Source organism: Pristiophorus japonicus, chromosome 22, assembly GCF_044704955.1.
Source record: "Pristiophorus japonicus isolate sPriJap1 chromosome 22, sPriJap1.hap1, whole genome shotgun sequence".
In the NCBI taxonomy this organism is placed as follows: Eukaryota; Metazoa; Chordata; class Chondrichthyes; family Pristiophoridae; genus Pristiophorus; species Pristiophorus japonicus.
The window spans coordinates 55,527,970-55,550,177 of record NC_091998.1 but is presented as its reverse complement, the minus strand read 5'-3'; the positions used below and the strand labels follow the sequence as shown (position 1 = coordinate 55,550,177).

The following is a 22,208-nucleotide window of genomic DNA, read 5'->3' as shown; positions in this document are numbered from 1 at the left end:
CAGTGCGCCGCTCCCTCAGCACTGCCCCTGAGTGACCGCCTAGATTTTTTGTGCTCGAGTCTGAGTCAGAAGGTTGTGGGTTCGAGTCCCACTCGAGGTTTGATTGCTACCAATGGCTACTGTTACAATGAAAGAGAATCTGAACTCAATAAATGCAGTTGGTGAGTGACTGACACGTGATTCTCCTGTATGCATTGCCCAGGCACAGAACAATGGCTTTTATTATTCACTTTGAAATTGATGATTTTTGCTATTAACTCCATTTAGTCTTTCAAGAGGTTTTGGCCCATTTGTACGTGCCCGTGTCTTTCCTGTTCTAGACATTGAGAGCGTGCAATCTATAGGGGAGTCGAGCCATTCAGCCGATCAAACCCACTCCATCCAGAACCTGTGTATGATTTTATAACGGACACTCACCCACCCCCCCCCCCCCCCACACTCCCCGGGATATCACTACTAACTCCTGATTCTACTTAACGGAGCTTTGCTCGTTCCGCAACCTCACCTGAAAAAGACCAAGTGATATTAATATCTCTCGTCCACAAATCTCCCTTCTCCAGAAGTGAAGGGACTGGACAGGTTAGATGCAGGAAGAATGTTCCCGATGTTGGGGAAGTCCAGAACCAGGGGTCACAGTCTAAGGATAAGGGGTAAGCCATTTAGGACCGAGATGAGGAAAAACTTCTTCACTCAGAGTTGTGAACCTGTGGAATTCTCTACCACAGCAAGTTGTTGAGGCAAGTTCATTAGATATATTCAAAATGGAGTTAGATGTGGCCCTTACGGCTAAAGGGATCGGGGGCATGGAGAGAAAGCAGGAATGGGGTATTGAAGTTGCATGTTCAGCCATGATCTCATTGAATGGCGGTGCAGGCTCGAAGGGCTGAATGGCCTACACCTGCACCTATTTTCTATGTTTCTATGAATCGGTCCAGCCCAGCGATTATGAAAGGTACCTGTTGACCCAGAATCGATTCCCTGCTGTGTGGGAGTTTGTTTCAGACGGTGACTAACCTGCGGGGAGAAAAGCTTCTCTGTGATCTCATCCAAAGCTTGTGAAATTGGTGCTTGGATCTCCCTTGTACCTGCGTTCATTGTGATGCTGAAAAGACCTCCTAGTGTTTCAAAGCTTCAAACCCCCACCGCAGATTGATTTTTTCCCAGTCGCTGTTTGCACATGATGCAAATCTCCATGTCGCCGCCCGTCTCCCTGCAGCTCGAAGCCAGGTACAAGTGTCGCCGGTTCTGGATTGCTGGCAGGTCAATGGCACACGGCACGCTGAACTTTAGTTCAACGCAATATTCAAACACTGTCAAATCAATATTTGAAGATTAAAAAGCGGTTTATAAAGAAAAAATTTAATTCCTGGTGGTGCCCAGAAAGATGTAAATTGGCAGCCCGCTTTTTAATTTACTTTTCGTAGTCTCCAACATAAAAAATAGGAGCGGGAGTCGGCCATTCAGCCCCTCGAGCCAGCTCCACCATTCAATAAGATCATGGCTGGTCTGATCTAGGCCTCAACTCCACTTCCCTGCCCACTCTCTATAACCCTCTATTCCCTTATCGCTCAAAAATCTGTCTGTCTCCGCCTTGGACAACTGGTCCAATGGGATCATTGAGCAAGCGTCCCTTGGGATCAGATAATAATCTGAGACACTGCCTGCTGGATGTTACAAATCTTGTAGGGTTCGACGAATGGTAGATCATCATTGGTCATTTTTTGCCCTCCCGTGACGTGGTCTGTGATTGGTTCACTATCTTCCAACGGAACAGGCTACTTGGAAATAGGATACATACGAGTTACTACATGACGCAGGCCATTCGGCCCATCTGGTCTGTGTCAGCCTCCACCCTCCATCAGCAAAAAGATTGAATCACATTTACCTGCTCGGTTACCGTGTCCCTTCGTCCTGTTTTTCTTTATCCGCCTTTCCCGTATAATCTAATCGGGAACCTTGACCACAAACCCTGGCAGTGAAATTCTCATCAATTCTGTTTTTTCTCTGAATCCAGTTGTGACCAACATTTCTCTGTCGATCTACGTCACCGAGAGGAATTGATTCACCCACTCCCGAGACTTGAGCACAAAAATCTCGGCTGACATTCCAGTGCAGGGCTGAGGGAGCCCCGCACTGTCGGAGGTGCCGTTTTTCGGATGAGACATTAAACCGAGGCCCCGTCTGCCCTCTCGTGGATGTAAAAGTTCCCACGGCAGTATTTTGAAGAGGAGTTATCCCCGGTGTCCTGGGGCTAATATTTATCCCTCAACCAACGTAACACAGAAACAGATGATCTGGTCATTGTCACATTGATGTTTGTGGGAGCTTGCTGTGCGCAAATTGGCTGCTACGTTTCCCACATTACAACAGTGACCACACTCAAAGCACTTTGCAGCCAATAATGTACTTTGAGACGTTGGGTGGCCGTGAAAGGCATTATATAAATGCAAATCTGTCTCTCTTCACATCAGTTTAACATCTGATCCCAAGGGACACTTGCTCAATGCTATAGTTAGACCTGTTGGAGACTTCAAATAGTTAATAAGAAAAGAGGGGCTGCCAATTTGTAACTTTCAAGGCAACACCTGGAATTACTTTTTTTTCTTTTTTTTTATATAAATATTGATTTGATAATGTTTGAATAATGCGTTGAATTAAAGTTCAGTGTGCCATTGACCCATCAGCAATCCAGAACCGTTGACTCTTGTACCTGGCTTTGAGCTGGAGGGAGACGGGCGGGAGACGGACAGAGATTTTGATCATGTGTAAACAGTGACTGTAAACAATCGATCTGCGGTGGGGGTTTTTAAGCCTTGAAACACTAGGAGGCCTTTTCAGCAAACACAATGAACACATCATCGCTTATTGCCGTTTGGATGTCATTGGGGTGCAAAATGGCTGATGTGTTTGTTGAAATACACTGCACTCCCAAATACAGAGAGAATGTTTCCACTTGTGGGGAAGAGCATAACTAGAGGCCATCAATATAAGATGGTCACCAAGAAATCCAATAGGGGAATTCAGGAGAAACCTCTTTACCCAGAGAGTGGTGAGAATGTGGAACTCACTACCACAGGGAGTGGTTGAGGCGAATAGTATCGATGCATTTAAGGGGAGGCTAGACAAGCATATGGGGGAGAAGGGAATAGAGGGGTATGCTGATAGATTGAGATGAGGAAAGACTGGCAGAGGCTCGAGTGGAACATAAACATGGAACATGGACTGGTTAGGCCGAACGGCCTGTTTCTGTGCCGTATATCCTGTGTAAAAGTGATTCATTGCACAACGGATTTTGAAACATAAGGCAATCCATCCCGCTAATAATTTTCAGGCAGTTAACAGCACGGGCACGAAATGGGCTCAACCATTTAATGGCACACTTTTAATTGAGAGAGATTTTGTGAGATGGAGAAGCCATAATTGGCTGCATTGAGTCATTTTAATTCAATCTTGATCTAATTACTGTGTCATGAAGAGTGTTAAATATTTTTTTTAATCTGCGGGGTAACAGTTAATCCATCTTCAACGATATGCGTGGCTCTGAAATCTAGAAGCGAGGTGTGACTAACTGTGTCTGTCCACAGGGTGCTGGTACCGATGAAGGTTGCTTAATTGAGATTTTGGCTTCACGGAACAATCAAGAAATCCGGAAGATCGTTGCCACTTACAAGAAAGGTACAATTTATTTTTTTCCCCATGTAGAAGTGCTCCTGACAACTAGCATTAATGCCCCCTGCCCCCCCTACCTCTTCACAAAGCCGTAACATTAATTTAGTGAGCTGTATCTGACTTGTGCGGACTTTCTCTGATCGAGTTTGGACAATGCTGATTTATCAACCGCAACATGGATTTATAACAGCGCCTTTTAGCGTAGTAAAATGTCCCAGGGCGCTTCACGGGGTACGTAATCCGGCAAAGAAAAATGCCACCAAGACACTGGCACAGGTGATCAAAAGCTTGACGGAGGTAGATTTTTTTTTTAAGGAGGAGCATCTTCGAGGAGGAGATTGAGAGGTTTAGGGAGGGAGTTCCAAAGCTTGGGGCCCAGGCAGCTGAAGGTACGGCCACCAATGGTGGAGCGATTTATAATCCGGGAGTACGCTAGAGGTCAGAATTGGAGGAGCGCAGAGATCTCGGAGGGTTGCAGGGGCTGGCAAAGGTTACAGAGATGGGGAGAGGCACGAGGCCACGGAGGGAGTTGAACACGAGGATGAGAATTTTGCAACTGGTGCGTTGGCGTGTTGATGCTGCATCTATATTTGGCCGTGCTTGTCCGATGTGAAGCAAGGGGAGCTGGTTGCTATTTGACTAGGGGAACTGAAATGTTGTGTAATTTTGACTTCTACATTTGCTCTGCTTAGCTTTGGATCAGAATCTTTCTTGCAGGGCTTGACTGGGTAGATGCAGGGAGGATGTTTCCCCCTGGGCTGGGGAGTCTAGAACCAGAGGTCACAGTCTCAGAAGACGGGGTCGGCCATTTAGGACTGAGATGGGGAGAAATTTCTTCACTCAGAGGGTGGTGAATTTTTTGGATTCTCTACCCCAAAGGGCTGTGGAGGCTCAGTCTTTGAGTATATTCAAGACCGAGTTGATCGATTTTTCAATATTAAGGGATATGGGGTTCGGGCGGGAAAGTGGAGTTGAGGTCGATGATCAGCCATGATCTCATTGAATGGTGGAGCGCGGCCAAAATGCCGACTCCTGCTCCTAATTCTTATCATCTTGTGTTTTTTTGCAGAGTTTGGCAAGAACCTTGAGGATGACATCTCTGGGGACACTTCGCACATGTTCCAGCGAGTGCTGGTCTCCCTGGCAACGGTAAGGACCAGCCGACAGGGCCTCTCCTGCCAGGGCACCAAGCTGGCGTGGACCGGATAGACGGGGCTACGACCTTTGCCCCGTCTTCGACCTGCGACCTCTGCCAGCACGGGAGCGTGTATTCTTGCTATCCAGTTTGATCAGCCTTAATATGAGGAGACACACAAAACCGGAGTTTTCAGTGGAATTTAAAGCAGTCCGCTCCATGGTCTCCTTACTGTAATACTGAAAGCAAGGCCCCCCCGCTTTCTTCCCCCCTCCCCCTGAGCCTGCGCGTTGTCGTGCCTGGCCCGTTTGTCAAGGTGCAGTCCCTTTTTTAAAATTTCTGCTCGGGCACAGTATTTCTGATAAAAAAGACTTGCATTTATATAGCGCCTTTCACGACCACCGGACGTCTCAAAGCGCTTTACGGCCAATGAAGTACTTTTTTGAGTGTAGTCACTTTTGTAATGTAGGAAACACGGGAGTCAATTTGCACACAGCAAGCTCCCACAAACAGCAATGTGATAATGACCAGATAATCTGTTTTGGTGATGTTGATTGAGGGATAAATATTGGCCCCAGGACACCAGGGAGAACTCCCCCTGCTCATCTTCAAAGTTGTGCCATGGGATCTTTTACATTCACCTGAGAGGGCAGACGGGGCCTTGGTTTAAAGTCCCATCAGAAAGACTGCACCTCTGGGGATTCCTGGGATGTGGGCGTCGCTGGCAAGGCCGGCATTTATTGCCCATCCCTAATCGCCCCTTGAGAAGGTGGTGGTGAGCTGTCGCCTTGAACCGCTGCAGTCCGTGTGGTGAAGGTGCTCCCACAGTGCTGTTGGGGAGGGAGTTCCAGGATTGTGACGATGAAGGAACGGCCGATATATTTCCAAGTCGGGATGGTGTGTGACTGGGAGGGGAACGTGGAGGTGGTGGTGTTCCCATGCGCCTGCTGCCCTTGTCCTTCTAGGTGGTAGAGGTGGCGGGTTTGGGAGGTGCTGCCGAAGAAGCCTTGGCGAGTTGCTGCAGTGCATCTTGTAGACGGTGCACACTGCAGCCACGGTGCGCCGGAGTGAGTGTTGAAGGTGGCGGATGGGATGCTGGTCAAGACTTCTCCAGTCTGTCCTTTGTAACTCAAACTATAACTAAAGCTTGAGTTTCGACCCGGTGGTTCCTGGCACTTCCTCGAATGCTGAAGTGTCTCTCTTGTTTCTCGGTGACCAGAACTGGATTGGGTACTGCAGGCACAATCTGACCACAGGCCTCCGTGCTGTGACTATAGCTTCCCCTTGCTTGACCCGACCACATCACTGCTGCTGTTACGTGCAATTTCACGAGTAAGCGCAGAGCAGCCAGCTCCTGCCTGCCCCCAGTCCGCGGTTAGCGTGTGGTCAGCACCAGGCGGCTTGGCTGCTGCTGTCACTGAGTTAAGTGTGAACCGAGAGAGAGAGAGAGAGAGAAGAAGTGATCCATTTCCTCTGCTGGGTCCTTCCTCATTTTACTGAACCGTGTGAACTCAAAATCGAAAATGTCTGGTTACTTTCAGGGAAACCGAGATGAAGGAAATCATGTGAATGAGGAACAGGCCAAGCAGGATGCACAGGTTGGTAGTGGCATTGCGCGTCTGGGAGCAGAGGTCAAGAAGGGTTTAGTCTATTGGAATGATTTCATCTCTGGCCAATACGGAGGCCTCTAAGAGCTTAAACCCTCCCCCGCCCGCAAAAAAAGCTCGTAATCAAGGACAGAAAGAGAAGGCGAGCTATGATATCTGGGTCTTGAGCTCTGGAAATCCCTCTTCACATCTCTCTCCTTTTTTAAGATGCTCCTTAAAACCGACCTCTTTGGCCAAGCTTTTGGTCACCTGTCCTAATATCTCATTCTGTGGCTCGGTGTCAAATTTTTTTTTTTTATTGATCTCGCTCTTGTGCCTTCAGATGTTTAACTACGTTAAGCGTGCTGTAGAAATGCAAGCTGTGTTGTACCCAGGGCTTTCCTGTGGACTTTCCCAGATCTGCACGTAAGGATGCACATTTCCCTGCTATTTATTTGATTATTCTAGTCAGGGGCACAGCGTTCGTAAGGCAGGAGCTCGCCATTTGGCTCCGATCACCTCCGCTTATCTCTTGAAGTTGTTGGGCTGCTCGCGCTCATTCATTTTTATTTTGTTGCGTTAAACGTTGGATTACACACACACACACGCACGCACTTGGTTGTAGTAATGCAGGTTCAGGTCTTTATTGAAACTTCGTCAGTGTATGTCGTGTATGAGATGTTCACACTTTGCTCCCTGAGGTGCAGAAAACAGCTGTTTGGTGTATATTTAGCAACAAGGCAAGATAAATCAGGACTGTGTTAAATCGGGCATCAGGGGGCGAGGAGTGACTTGTCTGCAGGATTTGCAGAGTCCTTCAGCTGGCCCCGTTTTCTTTTTTTATTCATTCACGGGATGTGGGCGTCGCTGGCAAGGCCGTCATTTATTGCCCATCCCCTAATCGCCCCTTGAGAAGGTGGTGGTGAGCCGCCACCTTGAACCGCTGCGGTCCGTGCGGTGAAGGTGCTCCCACAGTGCTGTTGGGGAGGGAGTTCCAGGATTGTGACCCAGCGACGATGAAGGAACGGCCGATCTATTTCCAAGTCGGGATGGCGCGTGACTTGGAGGGGAACGCGGAGGTGGTGGTGTTCCCATGCGCCTGCTGCCCTTGTCCTTCTCGGTGGTAGAGGTCGCGGGTTTGGGAGGTGCTGTTTCATCGAATGAATTAGTGCCACCAATCTTTCCACAATTCTTGTTGATGTTGTGCAAGCCGGAATAAATGGGCAAACGGCATCCTTTCCTCACTGCACACATGCACACACTGCTTGACGTACCTTTCAGTTTGGGCAGAATATATTGAGTGGAGACAAACAGCTGACTGTCGCTGAAAATTAGAGCTTGTACTAACATCTTGTGAAGCTGGAGGACAGCAATGTTCACCTTTGACTATAATTTGGTTTATAATTATACCTGTGGTCAATAACCAGGGGGCACAGATTTAAAGAAATTGGTAGGGGGTTTAGAAACATAGAAATTTACAGCGCAGAAGGAGGCCATTCCGGCCCATCGTGTCCGCGCCGGCCGACAAAGAGCCGCACGGCCCTCGGTCAGCAGCCCCAAAGGTTACATATAAACCTATGAACAATGACGGAATGGCAAAGAGCACCCAGCCCAACCAGTCCGCCTCGCACAACTGCGTCACCCCTTATACTGAAACATTCTACACCCGCCCCCTGCCCCAACCAGAGCCATGTGAGCTCCTGGGAGAGACAAAAATCAGATTTTTAAAAACCCAATTGGGGGGGGGGAAAAATCTGGGAAAATTCCTCTCCGACCCATCCAGGCCATCACCCTGGCCGTATTCGATTCCCTGCAGTACTTACTATTGTATCTGCACCAGCCAACAAGAGGTTATCCAGTCTAATCCCACTTTCCAGCTCTTGGTCCGTAACCTGCAGGTTAAAGCACTTTAAGTGCACATCCAAGCACTTTTTTTTTTAAATGTGGTTTCTGCCACTGCCACCCTTCCAGGCAGTGAGTTCCAGATCTCCACAACCCTCTGCATGAAGAAGCTTCCCCTCAAATCCTCTCTAAACCTTCCACCAACCGCCTTAAACCAATGTCCCTTTGTAATTGACCCCTCCAAGGGAAATAGGCCCTTGCTATCCAGGCCCCTCAAAATTTTAGACACCTCAATGAGGTCTTCTCTCAGCCTCCTCTGTTCCAATGAGAACAAACCCAGCCTATCCCATCTGTCCTCAGCTAAGATTCTCTATTCCAGGCAGTATCCTCTTAAATCTCCTCTGCACCCTCCAATGCAATTGCGTCCTTCCCTGGCTTTGCTAAAGTTCATTTGCACTACGTTGCATGCACTACCCTCATCGACCCTCCTGGTTACCTCCTTGAAAAATTCAATCTGGTTAGTCAACCATGATCTTCCCGTAACAAATCTGTGCTGACTGTCCCTAATTAATCCTTGCCTTTCTAAATGTAGATTTTATCCTGTCCTTCAGGATTTTTTCCAGTAATTTTCCCACCACTGAGGTTAGGCTGACGGGCCTGTAATTACCCGGCCTATCCCTTTCTCCCTTCTTAAACAAGGCTACTACATTAGCAGTCCTCCAGTCCTCTGGCATCATGCCCAGATCCAAAGAGGACTGGAAAATGATGGTCAAGGCCTCTGCTATTTCCTCTCTTACTTCGCTCAACAGCCTGGGATGCATTTCATCCGGGCCGGGGGACTTGGCCACTTTCAAAATTGCTAAACCCCTTAATACTTCCTCTGCCTATATTTATTTCATCCAGAATTTCACACTCCTCCTCGATAGCAGTATCTGCTTGGCCCCTTTCCTTTGTGAAAACGGACGCAAAGTATTCATGAAGAACTATTCCAACGTCTTCCGCCTCCACACACAGATTACCCTCATGATCTCTAATCGTCCCTACCCTTTCTTTAGTTATCCTCTTGCTCTTCATATATTTATAGGACATCTTTGGGGTTTTCCCGTAATTTTTGAAGGAAAATGTTTTCACCCAGAGGGTGGTGGGGGTCTGGGGTGGAACTCACTGCCTGAAAGGGTGGTAGAGGCAGAAACCCTCACCACATTTAAAAAGTACTTGGATGTGCACCTGAAGTGCCGTAACCTGCAGGGCTACGGACCAAGAGCTGGAAAGTGGGATCAGGCTGGGTAGCTCTTTGTCGGCCGGCGCGGACACGATGGGCCGAGTGGCCTCCTTCCGTGCTGTAAATTTCGATGATTTTGTGACTAGTCCGACCCTTTTTCCTCGCCTCACTTTTTGGCGTTTTCTGATCTGACAATCTACACCTCTGGCTCTCTGCCCAGTCCCAAATGACTTTGAAATAATAGTTGCTGCAATGATAGTGGGGCCAGCTTGAAATCTGCAGGCATCTGGTCATGCTGCCTGACCGGTTAATGGTGGCGCCGTTTCTCGTCCGGGAAGCTGAGCGTTCCCTCGCAGTGACAAGCTTCATGTCTCTGTTGTACCGGCTGGTCGGGCATTTTCGTGTTTCTCTTAGCAACCTGCTTGTCGCTTTCAAAACGGCTTATCCTGGATCTGTTTGGGAACGTGCTGTCCTTCCGTCTTGCATTCGGCCCCCAGCCTGGCAGCGTTGGCAGCACAAAGACTTCGCTTCATGACTCTCTCTTTTTTGATGTTGCTCTATTACATTGCACACGGTTCATTGCTTCCTCCGTTGCCCCACCCCCCTGCCCGGCCAAACAACAAAATTGCAACATCGAAAGAATAAACGAAAAACACAGGCAACGTTTCCAGCTGAGAGTTTTGACATCGACAACTTTAATTTATATAGCGCCTTTTTAACGTAGTGAAATGTCCCACAGGAATAGTATTGAGATTTTTTTTTAAATTTGACACAGAGCTGCATAAGTAGAAATTAGCGCAGGTGATTAAAAGCTTGGTCAAAGAGGTAGGTTTTAAGGAGCGTCTTGAAGGAGGAAAAAGAGGCGGAGAGGTTTAGGGAGGGAGTGCCAGAGCTTTGGGCCCAGGCAACAGAAGGCACGGCCACCGATGGTTGAGCGATTCTATAATCAAGGATGCTCAAGAGGGCAGAATTAGAGGAGCACAGACATCTCCTGGGTGGGTGGGGGAGGGTGTTGTGGGGCTGGAGGAGATTAGAGATAGGGAGGGACGAGGGCCATTGAGAGATTTGTAAACCAAGATGAGAATTTTGAAATTGAAGCATTACCGGACCGGGAGCCAATGTAGGTCTGCGAGCACAGGGGGTGATGGGGGAGCGGGACTGTGTGCGAGTTAGGACACGGGTCAGCGAGCACGGGGATGTTGGGTGAGCGGGACTTTGTGTGAGTTAGGACACGGGCAGCCGAGTTTTGGAGGACCTAGTTTACAGGGGCTGGGTGGGAGTGCATGCCCGCCGACTACATCGTGGCTGTGTTTTTTAGACCCCTCACAAGAGACCACAACACGATCAAAGGCATTGCTTCATTCTATGTCACTCCAACATGCTTCATGCACCATAGAAACTTGTCCAATGAACTCCCAATTAAATTCTTTCTGGAATTGGAATTGAAAACTTATCATGCCAACTGCAGGCTGAGGTCACAGTTTAGCCATGTTGTGATCGACAGGGGCTTTCGGGGGAAATGTTTTCACCCAGAGGGTGGTGGGGGGTCTGGAACTCACTGCCTGAAAGGGTGGTAGAGGCAGAAACCCTCACCACATTTTAAAAATTACTTGGATGTGCACCTGAAGTGCCGTAACCTGCAGGGCTACGGACCCAGAGCTGGAAAGTGGGATTAGGCTGGGTAGCTCTTTGTCGGCTGGCGCGGACACGATGGGCCGAATGGCCTAATTCTGTGCTGTAAATTTCGAAGGTTTCATGACTAGTCCATCCTTGTTTCCTCGCCCCTCTTCTTTGGAGTTTTCTGATCTGACAATCTACACCTCTGGCTCTCTGCCCAGTCCAAAATGACTTTGAAATAATAGTTGCTGCAATGATAGTGGGGCCAGCTTGCAATCTGCAGGCATCTGGTCATGCTGCCTGACTGCGGTTAATGGTGGCGCCGTTTCTCGTCCGAAAAGCTGAGCGTTCCCTCGCAGTGACAATCTTCATATCTCGATGTTGTACCGGCTGGTCAGGCATTTTTGTGTTTCTCTTGGCAACCTGCTTGGCGCTTTCAAAACAGCTTATCCTGGATCTGTTTGGGAACGTGCTGTCCTTCCGTCTTGCATTCGGGCACCCAGCCTGGCAGCATTGGCAGCACAAAGACTTCACTTCATGACTCTCTCTCTCTCTCTCTTTCTCTCTCTCTCTTTCTCTTGTTTTTGATGTTGCTCTGTTACATTGCACAAGGTTCATTTCTTCCTCCGTTTCCCCCCACTCCCGGCCAAAGAACAAAAATTGCAACATCGAAAGAATAACGGAGTCTGGAACTCTCTGCCTGAGGGTGGTCGAGGCAGGAACCCTCACTGTCTGTAATGTACCTATGTTTCGTGGAGTCATTCAATGTGTTGTACTCAAACTGTAGTGACCTTGGTCCTTTATTCGGAACTTCAGAGTGAGACACAAGCATGGTGGCTCCCCTTTCATACAGCCCCTGCCACCAGGGCATGTCAGGAAACCCCGGTCTCCACCAGTTGCACCCTCTAGTGGTGCCAGCATAGTAAATACACAGTGTAAACCTTATTGATAGTACATCAGGTAAACAAGTCTCCATCTTATGCAACTATACAGTGACTACACAGAAAGTATCTCCTATAATCTGCATTCGTAACACTCACCACATTTAAAAAGTACCTGGACATGCACTTGAAGTGCCGTAACCTACAAGGCTACGAACCTACAGCTGGAAAGTGGGATTAGGCTGAGTAGTCTTTTGGTCGGCCGGCGCGGACACGATGGGCCAAATGGTCTCCTTCCGTGCTGTAAATTTCTATGATTCTGTGATTCAGCTTCATGAATAGCGGGCCTTTGGTGTGATGGCAATGTATATAGCCAGTTTTAACTCCGCTGTTCCCTGACTAACTCTCACTGCCACTTGTTCTGCCTTCCATTTATTTTTGTGACCCAGACGCTGTTCCAGGCTGGCGAGAAGCAATGGGGGACGGACGAAGTTGCATTCTTGAGCATTCTCTGCATCAGGAACCCGTACCATTTAAGAAGAGGTGAGGCTTTTGCAGGTTCGAGCGTTGAATTCTGCTAGTCTGGCTCACCATTTCCATTCTGCCCCAAGAGGTGTTTTGTCAATAATGTACCGCTAAATTTTTAAAAACTTGTTATCTATCTCTCCAGTCTTGAAATACTCACCTCTGTGTCAGAAGGTTGTGGGTTCACGTCCCACTCCAGGGACGTTGACCACAAAAATCTAGGCTGACACTAGTGCAGGGCTGTGGGAGGGGCGGTGCTGAGGGAGAGCCGCACTGTCAGTACTGAGGGAGCGCCGTACTGTCGGAGGGGCAGTACTGAGGGAGTGCCGTACTGTCGGAGGGGCAGTACTGAGGGAGCGCCGCACTGTCGGAGGGGCAGTGCTGAGGGAGCGCCGCACTGTCGGAGGGGCAGTACTGAGGGAGCGCCGTACTATCGGAGGGGCAGTACTGAGGGAGCGCCGCACTGTCGGAGGGGCAGTACTGAGGGAGCGCCGCACTGTCGGAGGGGCGGTGCTGAGGGAGCGCCGCACTGTCGGAGGGGCAGTGCTGAGGGAGCGCCGCACTGTCGGAGGGGCAGTGCTGAGGGAGCGCCGCACTGTCGGAGGGGCAGTGCTGAGGGAGCGCCGCACTGTCGGAGGGGCAGTACTGAGGGAGCGCCGCACTGTCGGAGGGGCAGTACTGAGGGAGCGCCGCACTGTCGGAGGGGCGGTACTGAGGGAGCGCCGCACTGTCGGAGGGGCAGTACTGAGGGAGCGCCGCACTGTCCCTTCGAATGAGATGTTAAACTGAGGCCCTGTCTGCCTTCTCGGGTGGATGCCAAAAGCATTATTTCGAAGTAGAGGAGGTGAATTCTCCCTAGTGTCCAAGCCAATATTTATTCCTCAATCCACATCACTGATAACAGATTATCTGGTCTTTATCTTATTCCTGTTTGTGGGAGCTTGCTGAGCGCAAATTGGCGGCTGCGTTTCCTATGTTGCAACATTCAAAATTGCTTCATTGGTGATAAAGCGCTTTGGGACGTCCTGAGGTTGTGAAAGGTGCTATATAAATGCAAGTCTTTCATAATTCAGTGCCATTGTATTGTCAGTCGGTCACTTCTCGATTTTGAAAAGACGTGGAGGACATCAGGAGTACAGACAGGCCTCTGCTTTCAATTGAAATGAGTTCCAATTGTTTCTGTCCAGACACATTGTTTACTTTTAAGAACATTCTGTCAGCTGACAACAATGAAGCCTTTAATGTTCCCTCAGTCGCCTTGCATCTCCTCTTCCTTCCTGTTCTTTCAGTAGAATTGTGAAGTTATGCTAAACCTGTATTGACCCTTGGTTAGACCAGAGTACTGCGTACAGTTCTGGTCACCATATTATAAAAAGGATGTAGAGGCACTGGAGAGGGTGCAGAGAAGATTTACGAGTATGATACCAGAAATGCGAAGGGAAACATATAATCGCAAACGATGAACAGGCTGAGTCTGTTTTTTTTTTCTCTTGAAAAGAGAAGGCTGAGGGGAGACCTAATAGAGGTCTTTAAAATGATGAAAGGTTTTGACAGAGTGGATACAGAGAGAGTGTTTCCACTTGTGGGGAAGAGCATAACTAGAGGCCATCAATAAAAGATAGTCACCAATGTAGTATATGCAAGCACTCTAGTAATGACTCTGAGGCAGGGTATCGTACTTGAACTGTAGTGACCTTAGTCCATTTATCGCAGCTCTTTGAGTGAGGACACCAAGAGGTGAGCTCCCTTTTATACCTGGTTACCTGCAGTGTACAGGTGACCCTTGGGTCTCCACCAGTAGCACCCTCTGGTGGTACAGGTATGGTGTCTACAGTGTGAAGATGCATTTAGTGGTCTGATGTTACAGTACATACATTATACATATACAACAACCAAGAAATCCAATAGGGGAATTCAGAAGAAACTTCTTTACCCAGAGAGCAGTGAGAATGTGGAACTTGCTACCACGGAGTGGTTGAGGCGAATAGTATCGGTGTATTTAAGGGGAGGCTAGACAAGCATATAAGGGGGAAGGGAATAGAGGGTTATGCTGATAGATTTAGATGAGGAAAGGCGGGAGGAGGTTCGGGAGGAGGCTCGAGTGGAGCATAAACGGCGACATGGACTGGTTGGGCCGAATGGCCTGTTTCTGTGCCGTATATCTGATGCAAGTTGCCAGCACAGTTGCATTAGCCTTTTTTCAGGGATGAAGAAATGCTGATCCACGGAGCCCCTTGGGAAGCCCTGCGCCTCGACTCGGAGTGCAAATATTCTCTCTGGCTTTTATAGAAGCTCAACGGACTGCCCCCTTCCTCAGGACGCAGTGCGTCGGAGACAACGCTCCGCTTCCTTGGAGCCGCGCACGTGACCAATTTCGCGTTGGGGGCGGGGCTTCCAGGCTGGCCGATAACCACCCTGGACAGTTACAGCCCCCAATCGGGCCGAGGGGCAATTTCGCCCCCTTTACATTTGTGGTGTGTATCAATGATCTGGACTTGAATTTGGGGGTATGATTAAGAAGTTTGCAGATGACACTAAAATCGACTGTAGTTGATAAGAAGAAAGCTGTAGACTGGAGGAAGATATCAATGAACTGGTCAGGTGGGCAGAACAGTGGCAAAGGGAATTTAATCTGGAGAAGTGTGAGGTAATGCATTTGGGGAGGGTTAACAAGGAAAGGGAATACGCATTAAATGGTAGGATACTGAAGTGTAGAGGAATAAAGGGACCTTGGAGTACAGGTCCACATTTCCATGAAGATAGCAGGCCAGGTAGATAAGATGGTTAAGAAGGCATACGGAATACTTGCCTTTATTAGCCGAGGCATAGAATACAAGAGCGGGGTGGGGGGGTGTTATGCTTGAACTGTATAAAACACTGGTTCGGCCACAGCTAGAGCAGTGCGTGCAGTTCTGGTCACCCCATTACAGGAAGGATGTGATTGCGCTGGAAAGGGTGCAGAGGAGATTTACGAGGATGTTGCCAGGAGCGGAGAATCTTGGCTATGAGGACAGATTAGATAGGCTGGGGTTGTTTTCCTTGGAATAGAAGAGGCGGAGGAGATTTAATTGAGGTGTATAAAATTATGAGGGGCCTAGATATCGTGGATAGAAAGGGCCTATTTCCCTTAGCAGAGGAGTCAACAACCAGGGGGCATAAATTTAAAGTAATTGGTAGAAGGTTTTAGAGGGGATTTGAGGGGAAATTTCTTCACCCACAGGGTGGTGGGGGTCTGGAACTCACTGCCTGAAAGGGTGGTAGAGGCAGAAACCCTCACCACATTTTAAAAAGTACCTGGATGTGCACCTGAAGTGCTGTAACCTGCAGGGCTACGGACCTAGAGCTGGAAAGTGGGATTAGGCTGGGTAGCTCTTTGTTGGCCAGCACAGACACGATGGGCCGAGTGGCCTCCTTCCGTGCTGTAAATTTCTCTGATTTTTATGGTTTTCCGTCCTCCGTATTGGCTCCTCTCATTGGCCCAGATTACTGGGAAATTTCCAAATCCAGGGCAAATTCAAAAGGAAGCAGTGAGCAGGTGCTGGCAGAGATACAAGATTGTATGAGGCAAGGCAGTCTGCCAACTTTGGTTTAGCTGTGTGTTCTTTGCATCTTGTGCCTCGGGGCAGCTTGAGTCTGGCCAGAAAATCATTCTTAACATCATGAAATGTAATTGTAAAAACAAATAAGATGCACAGGTAGTGCCTGGGGACGGAAATGAGTCTCTTTCATCGTATATTTCAAAGTAACTAAGCAAATTGATATTATTCCGTGCATTGCCCAATGGAGCAATGATTTTGGCTGGTGAGAAATTAGAGTAATACCTCGTGTGTCTGCGCATATGTCCTGGCATCATCGGCAATGTCGACGGAAATCCTTTGCTGTGCATCTGTTCAGAGCACCTGTAGAGACAACAACCACTACTTGCATTTCTATAGCGCCTTTTCACACAGTGCAACGTCCCAAGGCGCTTCACAGCAGTATTATGAGATTTTAAAAATTGACACCGAGCCGTGTAAGTAGAAATTAGTGCAGGTGACTCAAAGCTTGGTCAAAGAGGTAGGTTTTAAGGAGCGTCTTGAAGGAGGAAAGAGAGGCGGAGAGGTTTAGGGAGGGAGTTCCAGAGCTTGGGGCCCAGGCAGCTGAACGCACGACCGTCGATGGTTGAGCGATTTATAATCAGCGATGCTCAAGAGGGCAGAATTTGAGGAGAGGGGGCGAGGGGTTTGTGGGGCTGGAAGAGATTAGAGATAGGGAGGGGTGAGGCCATGGAGGGATTTGAAAACACGGATGAGAATTTTGAAATCTAGGCGTTGCATAACCGAAAGCCAATGTAGGTCAGCTAGCACAGGGGATGATGGGTGAATGGGACTTGGTGCGAGTTAGGACACAGGGCAGTGAGCACAGGGGGTGATGGGTGAGCGGGACTTGGTGCGAGTTAGGACACGGGCTGCTGAGTTTTGGATCGCCTCTAGTTTATGTAGGGTAGAATGTGGGAGGCCAGCAAGGAGTGCATTGGCACAGTCGAGTCTAGAGGTAACAAAGGCATGGATGAGGGCCTCAGCATTGGATGAGCTGAGGCAGGGCCGGAGACTGGCGATGTTACGGAGTGCGGCACTCCCTCAGCACTGCCCCTCCGACAGTGCGGCGCTCCCTCAGCACTGCGCTGGGAGTGTCGGCCTAGATATTTGTGCTCCAGTCTCTCGAGTGGGGCTTGAACCCACAACCTTTGAACTTGGAGGTGAGAGAGTGCTGCCCACTGAGCCGCGGCTGACACTATGGGGAAAGAGCAGGGGAGTGGACCTAATTGGATAGCTCTTTCAAAGAGCAGAAGCGATGGGCCGAATGGCCTCATCCTGTGCTGTACGATTCTCTGATTTAATAATGACACTGGCACTCGCTTGAGCTCATTGCCAATTTTATTTTTTCTGCACAGTATTTGAGGATTACAAGAAGATTGCTAACAAAGACATTGAGGCCAGCGTTAAGGGAGAGATGTCTGGGAGTCTGGAAAATGCTTTATTGGCAATTGGTGAGTTCACTTCCTCCCCTGCCTTACTTGTGTCCCCTTTGCACCGTGCACCTTCCCTCTGAGTGATTGGTTTCTGATCCTCTCTTCCAGTTCGGAACATGAAGAACCAACCTGCCTACTTTGCTGAGCGGCTGTACAAGTCCATGAAGGTAAACTGAAAACGCGACTTTGCACTTGACCGTGGTAACGCTCCGCGAGACTTCAGCGATGCTCCCCCGTGATCACCGAGGGAAGGCGCTTGTGGCTGGCATTCGATGTTGCCCCTTTCTGGGTTAATCACTTTCGGCCTCAGCCCTGTTTCCAAGCCCACAAGCAGTTTAGAAACATAAAAAATAAGAGTGGTAGTAGGCCATTCGAGCCTGCACCGCCATTCAATATGATCATGGCTGATTCTCTATCTCAACACCATATTCCTGCTTTCTCCCCGGACCCCTTGATGCCTTTTTTGTTTCTAGAAATCTATCTATCTCCCTCTTAAATATATTCAGTGACTTGGTCTCACAGCCTTCTGTGGTAGAGAATTCCACAGGTTCACCACCCTCTGAGTGAAAACATTTCTCCTCATCTCGGTCCTAAATTTCCTACCCTGTATCCTGAGACTGTGACCCCTTGTTCTAGACTTCCCAGCCCCCGGGGAAACATCCTCCCTGCATCCAGTCTATCCAACCCCGTCAGAATTTTATACGTTTCAATGAGATCCCCTCTGTTTGTCAAGTTTGGTCAAGATTTATAAGAGCTGGTGCTGGGGTTTTTTTTTAATGCTCAAATTACAGCTAATAGCTGCACTGCAATCGAATGCAAATTACTTGAGATCGAGCAAACGTGATCTTTTCGGAGGTATTAGTGCACAGGGCGGCACCAGCTTAGTTTTTTTGGGCTGTATTTAGTGAGCCAGGCACTGAAACCTTTACAGGGCCGAGCTGATTTTCTGCTTGTATCGAGCTCTCGCTGTCCGCGGATCAGGAACTCTCTCTGTAAATGAGATTTGAATGGAATGGCGATGTGCTCCGTGGCCTTTCCAACACCGCCGAGCTTTTCCCTGATCCAGCGGCACTTGCAGAGGTTCTGCTGATTTTAATTTCTCCGCATGAAGAATTGAAAAACAAGCTAGTGCTGCTCAGTGAAAGTAATACCTGCTTCTGCCAGTTTCCTGTGACCTTGCCTGAACTGTCCGTTCAACCTTGGATCGATTTGCCGCAAGTGTGCAGTCGCGTTGCTGAACCTTGCTGCAAGGAATATTTTTCAGTGTCCGAATTATTCAAGCCTCCACGCGCAGGTGCCCGCGATTTGAGTTTGAGCAATTACTTTGGTCCAAATGTTGCAAGTGCAGGGCTTGTGAGGCAGCTTCGCATAAAATGACGTAAGTGCGGGACAAGTTTCCAACTCGGTGATAGTTGCTAAACTCTGTCACTGTACTGTGTGTGTGTGTGTGCCCGCTTCCTGTGTCACTCTGTGGCTCAGTGGGTAGCACTCCCCCTCCCTCCTGAGTCAGAAGGTCGTGAGTTTGAGTCCCACTCCAGAGACGCACATTTATATAGCGCCTTTCATGACCACTGGATGTCTCAAGGCATTTTACAGCCAATTAAGTATTTTTGAAGTGTAGTTACTGTTGTAATGTGGGGAAACGCGGCAGCCAATTCGCGCACAGCAAGCTCCCACAAACAGCAATGTGATAATGACCAGATCATCGGTTTATATTATGATGACTGAGGGATAAATATTGGCCAGGACACTGAGGATAACTCCCCTTCGCTTCTTCAAGAGTGCCATGGGATTTTTTATGTCCACCTGAGAGCAGATGGGGCCTCGACTTAATGTCTCATCTGAAAGACGGCCCCCTCCGACAGTGCGGCGCTCCCTCAGTACTGCCCCTCCAACAGTGCGGCGCTCCCTCAGCACTGCACTGGAGTGTCAGCCTAGATTTTTGTGTTCAAGTCTCGGGAGTGGGACTTGAACCCACGACCTTCTGACGGGAGGTGAGAGTGCTGCCCACTGAGCCACCGCTGACATCTGTGCAGACCTTCATATGGTTGAGATCCAGAGATGTTACGAAAAGATTTTGATCAGATGAACACGTTCGCTTGTCCCCAGTGACTAGCCTTGCCTAACCCGGTGCTCTTTTGACATTAGGGGGCTGGTACAGAGGACAACACCTTGATCAGAGTAATGGTCTCCCGCTGCGAGATTGACATGCTGGATATCCGGCAGGAATTTCAGAGGATGTACGGAAAGTCATTGTATTCCTTCATCAAAGTAAGTGTTTGAACAATAAGCGGGTAGAGGCGCTGTATGGAAAGATCAGTGCCTATTGCGAATTACTTGTACTAACACCCCGGATTTCTCCGAGGAATTATGTGCCAGGTTGCATCCAAGTGCGTGATAGAGACAGTTAAAGACTGGCCACATCTAGAATGTTAAAGTAAAGGTCACTTTGCCAAATCTGCTCACTATCACCTTCTCCATTGTTGAAAAGCTCTGCATTGACTTCACCAGATATTTCTCCCATGTGAGCCTTTGCTCCTTATAAACTGGAGCGTGACTCTATATCTGTATGCCTCATCCGTGCCTTGGTTACCTCCAGACTTGACTATTCCAACACACTCCTGGCTGGCCTCCCACATTCTACCCGACGTAAACTTAAGCTCATCCAAAACTTGGCTGCCTGTGTCCTAACTTGCACCGAGTCCTGCTCACCCATCACCCCCTGCGCTCACTGCCCCGTGTCCTAACTCGCACCGAGTCCTGCTCATCCATCACCCCCTGTGCTCACTGCCCCGTGTCCTAACTCGCACCGAGTCCTGCTCACCCATCACCCGCTGTGTTCGCTGACCTACATTGGCTGCCGGTTAAGCAATGCCTTGATTTCAAAATTCTCATCCTTATTTTCAAATCCCTCCATGGCCCTTACCCCCTCCCTAGCTCTATAATCTCCTCCAGCATCACAATTCCCCCCGCCCCCCCCCCCCCCCTGCCCCACGAGATATCTGCGCTCCTCCAATTCTGCCCTCTTGAGCATCCCTGATTATAATCACTCCACCATCGGTGGCCGTGCCTTCTGTTGCCTGGGCCCCAAGCTCTGGAACTCCCTCCCTAAACATCTCCACCTCTCTACCTCTCTTTCCTCATTCAAAACACTCCTTAAAACTTGCCTTCGACCAAGCTTTTGGTCACTTGCGCTAATTATTAATGCGGCTCAGTGTCAAATCTTTAGCGCATAATACTCCTTGGGGCGTTAAAAGGAGCCATATAAATACAAGTTTGTTGTGTATGGAGAAAAAATCAGACTGAACACTGAGCTCAAAGTAAAGTGTGACCTTAGTCTTTTATTGCAGGTCTCCAGAGTGCCTCTCCAACCTGTGAGGCCTCCTTAAATACCTGTGCTCCCAAGGGATTATGGGATCCCTTGGGACTCCAGGGGATGAGCTCTTCGGTGGCTGCACAGAGTAAATACAAGTTTACATTTCTAACACAGTTGTTATAAACTGGAGCGTGACTTTATAATCTTGTAAAGTATCATTGACAGAACAGAAGCCCTTGTTGCTGCAATTCGCTCACTCAATGGACACGAACCCACGTGTTCTCTGATTTGAATTGTGGAAGAATTAAACGTCATCGGACTACGCAAGATAGACTAAAAACTACAAATTTCAAATTTATTAAAGATGCAATCCATACCAGAAAATACAAAGCAGCAGATTTTACTGGATTGCTGAACTTTTGACTTGTATCTCCTCTGGTCTTAAACTGACACAACTCTTCTCCGAACTCTCTCTCTGACACTAATCCCGGGCCAGCAGCTCGTAATCTAACTTGTGCCAGATGTTTTGTCAGGGGAATGTTTGGGTGGGGGCTGCAGGAAAAGAGACGGATTGCAAGTTCATATTCCATGTAAAGACTCCAGCAAAACAGTTGACATTGTTAATAAGAACTTAAAGATGTAGGAGTAGGCCTATGGCCCCTCGAGTCTGCTCCGCCATTCAATAAGATCATGGCTCATCATCGACCTCCATTCCACTTTCCCACCTCATCTCCATATCCTTCGATTTCCCCTGGACTCCAAAAATCTCTGGATTTCAGCCTTGACTATATTCGGCTTTCACAGACCTCTGGGGCAGAGAATTCCAAAGATTCACCACCCTCCTGACTGAAGAAATTTCTCCTCATCTCAGTCCTAAATGGCCGACCCCTTATCCTAAGACTGTGCCCCCTGGTTCTCGACTCTCCAGCCCGGGGAAACAACCTCCCTGCATCTACCCTGTCAATCCCCCTCAGAATCCTGTACGTTCCAATGCGATCACCTCTCATTCTTCTAAACTCCAGAGAGTAATGACCTTGCGATTTGACTGGCATGCGTATTCACCGCTACGGCACGATGTACTTGTGATTGGCAACGCAGTGCATCGAATCTCGGCTGTGGCAAGCCTGGCGGTAGATAATGCAATTCGAGGGCAGGCGACACAGAACCACAATTGCTCGTAGGTGGTTCAACATGCCCCTTTTTTTTTGTTTTATAAAGGCACGCGCACTGGTTGGGGGAATAATGGAACTTAACCGTGGACAATCGGTAGCTTCGGAGCGAAACCACAATCCTATCACTTCTGCAGAAAGTTCGATTGCTTGTGGGGGCAGCTGCTGGAAGTGATGAGCAATATAGATTTATTAGGAAATAGTGTGGAAGGCGATCATAATGGATGATGGTGAC

The 22,208-nt window shown here is 48.7% G+C and overlaps 1 protein-coding gene across 1 annotated transcript in view; it reads left to right on the top strand.

Moving 5' to 3' along the window:
* LOC139235047 (annexin A4-like) overlaps positions 1 to 22,208 on the top strand; it is a 48,469-nt gene that overhangs the window by 18,634 nt on the left and 7,627 nt on the right. Inside the window, exons 5-12 of the mRNA XM_070866164.1 lie at positions 2,284 to 2,297; positions 3,555 to 3,675; positions 4,739 to 4,818; positions 6,346 to 6,402; positions 12,402 to 12,495; positions 17,411 to 17,506; positions 17,597 to 17,655; positions 19,637 to 19,759. Of these exons, the coding sequence (XP_070722265.1) occupies positions 2,284 to 2,297; positions 3,555 to 3,675; positions 4,739 to 4,818; positions 6,346 to 6,402; positions 12,402 to 12,495; positions 17,411 to 17,506; positions 17,597 to 17,655; positions 19,637 to 19,759 (644 nt within the window). The remainder of the gene's footprint in view (positions 1 to 2,283; positions 2,298 to 3,554; positions 3,676 to 4,738; positions 4,819 to 6,345; positions 6,403 to 12,401; positions 12,496 to 17,410; positions 17,507 to 17,596; positions 17,656 to 19,636; positions 19,760 to 22,208) is intronic.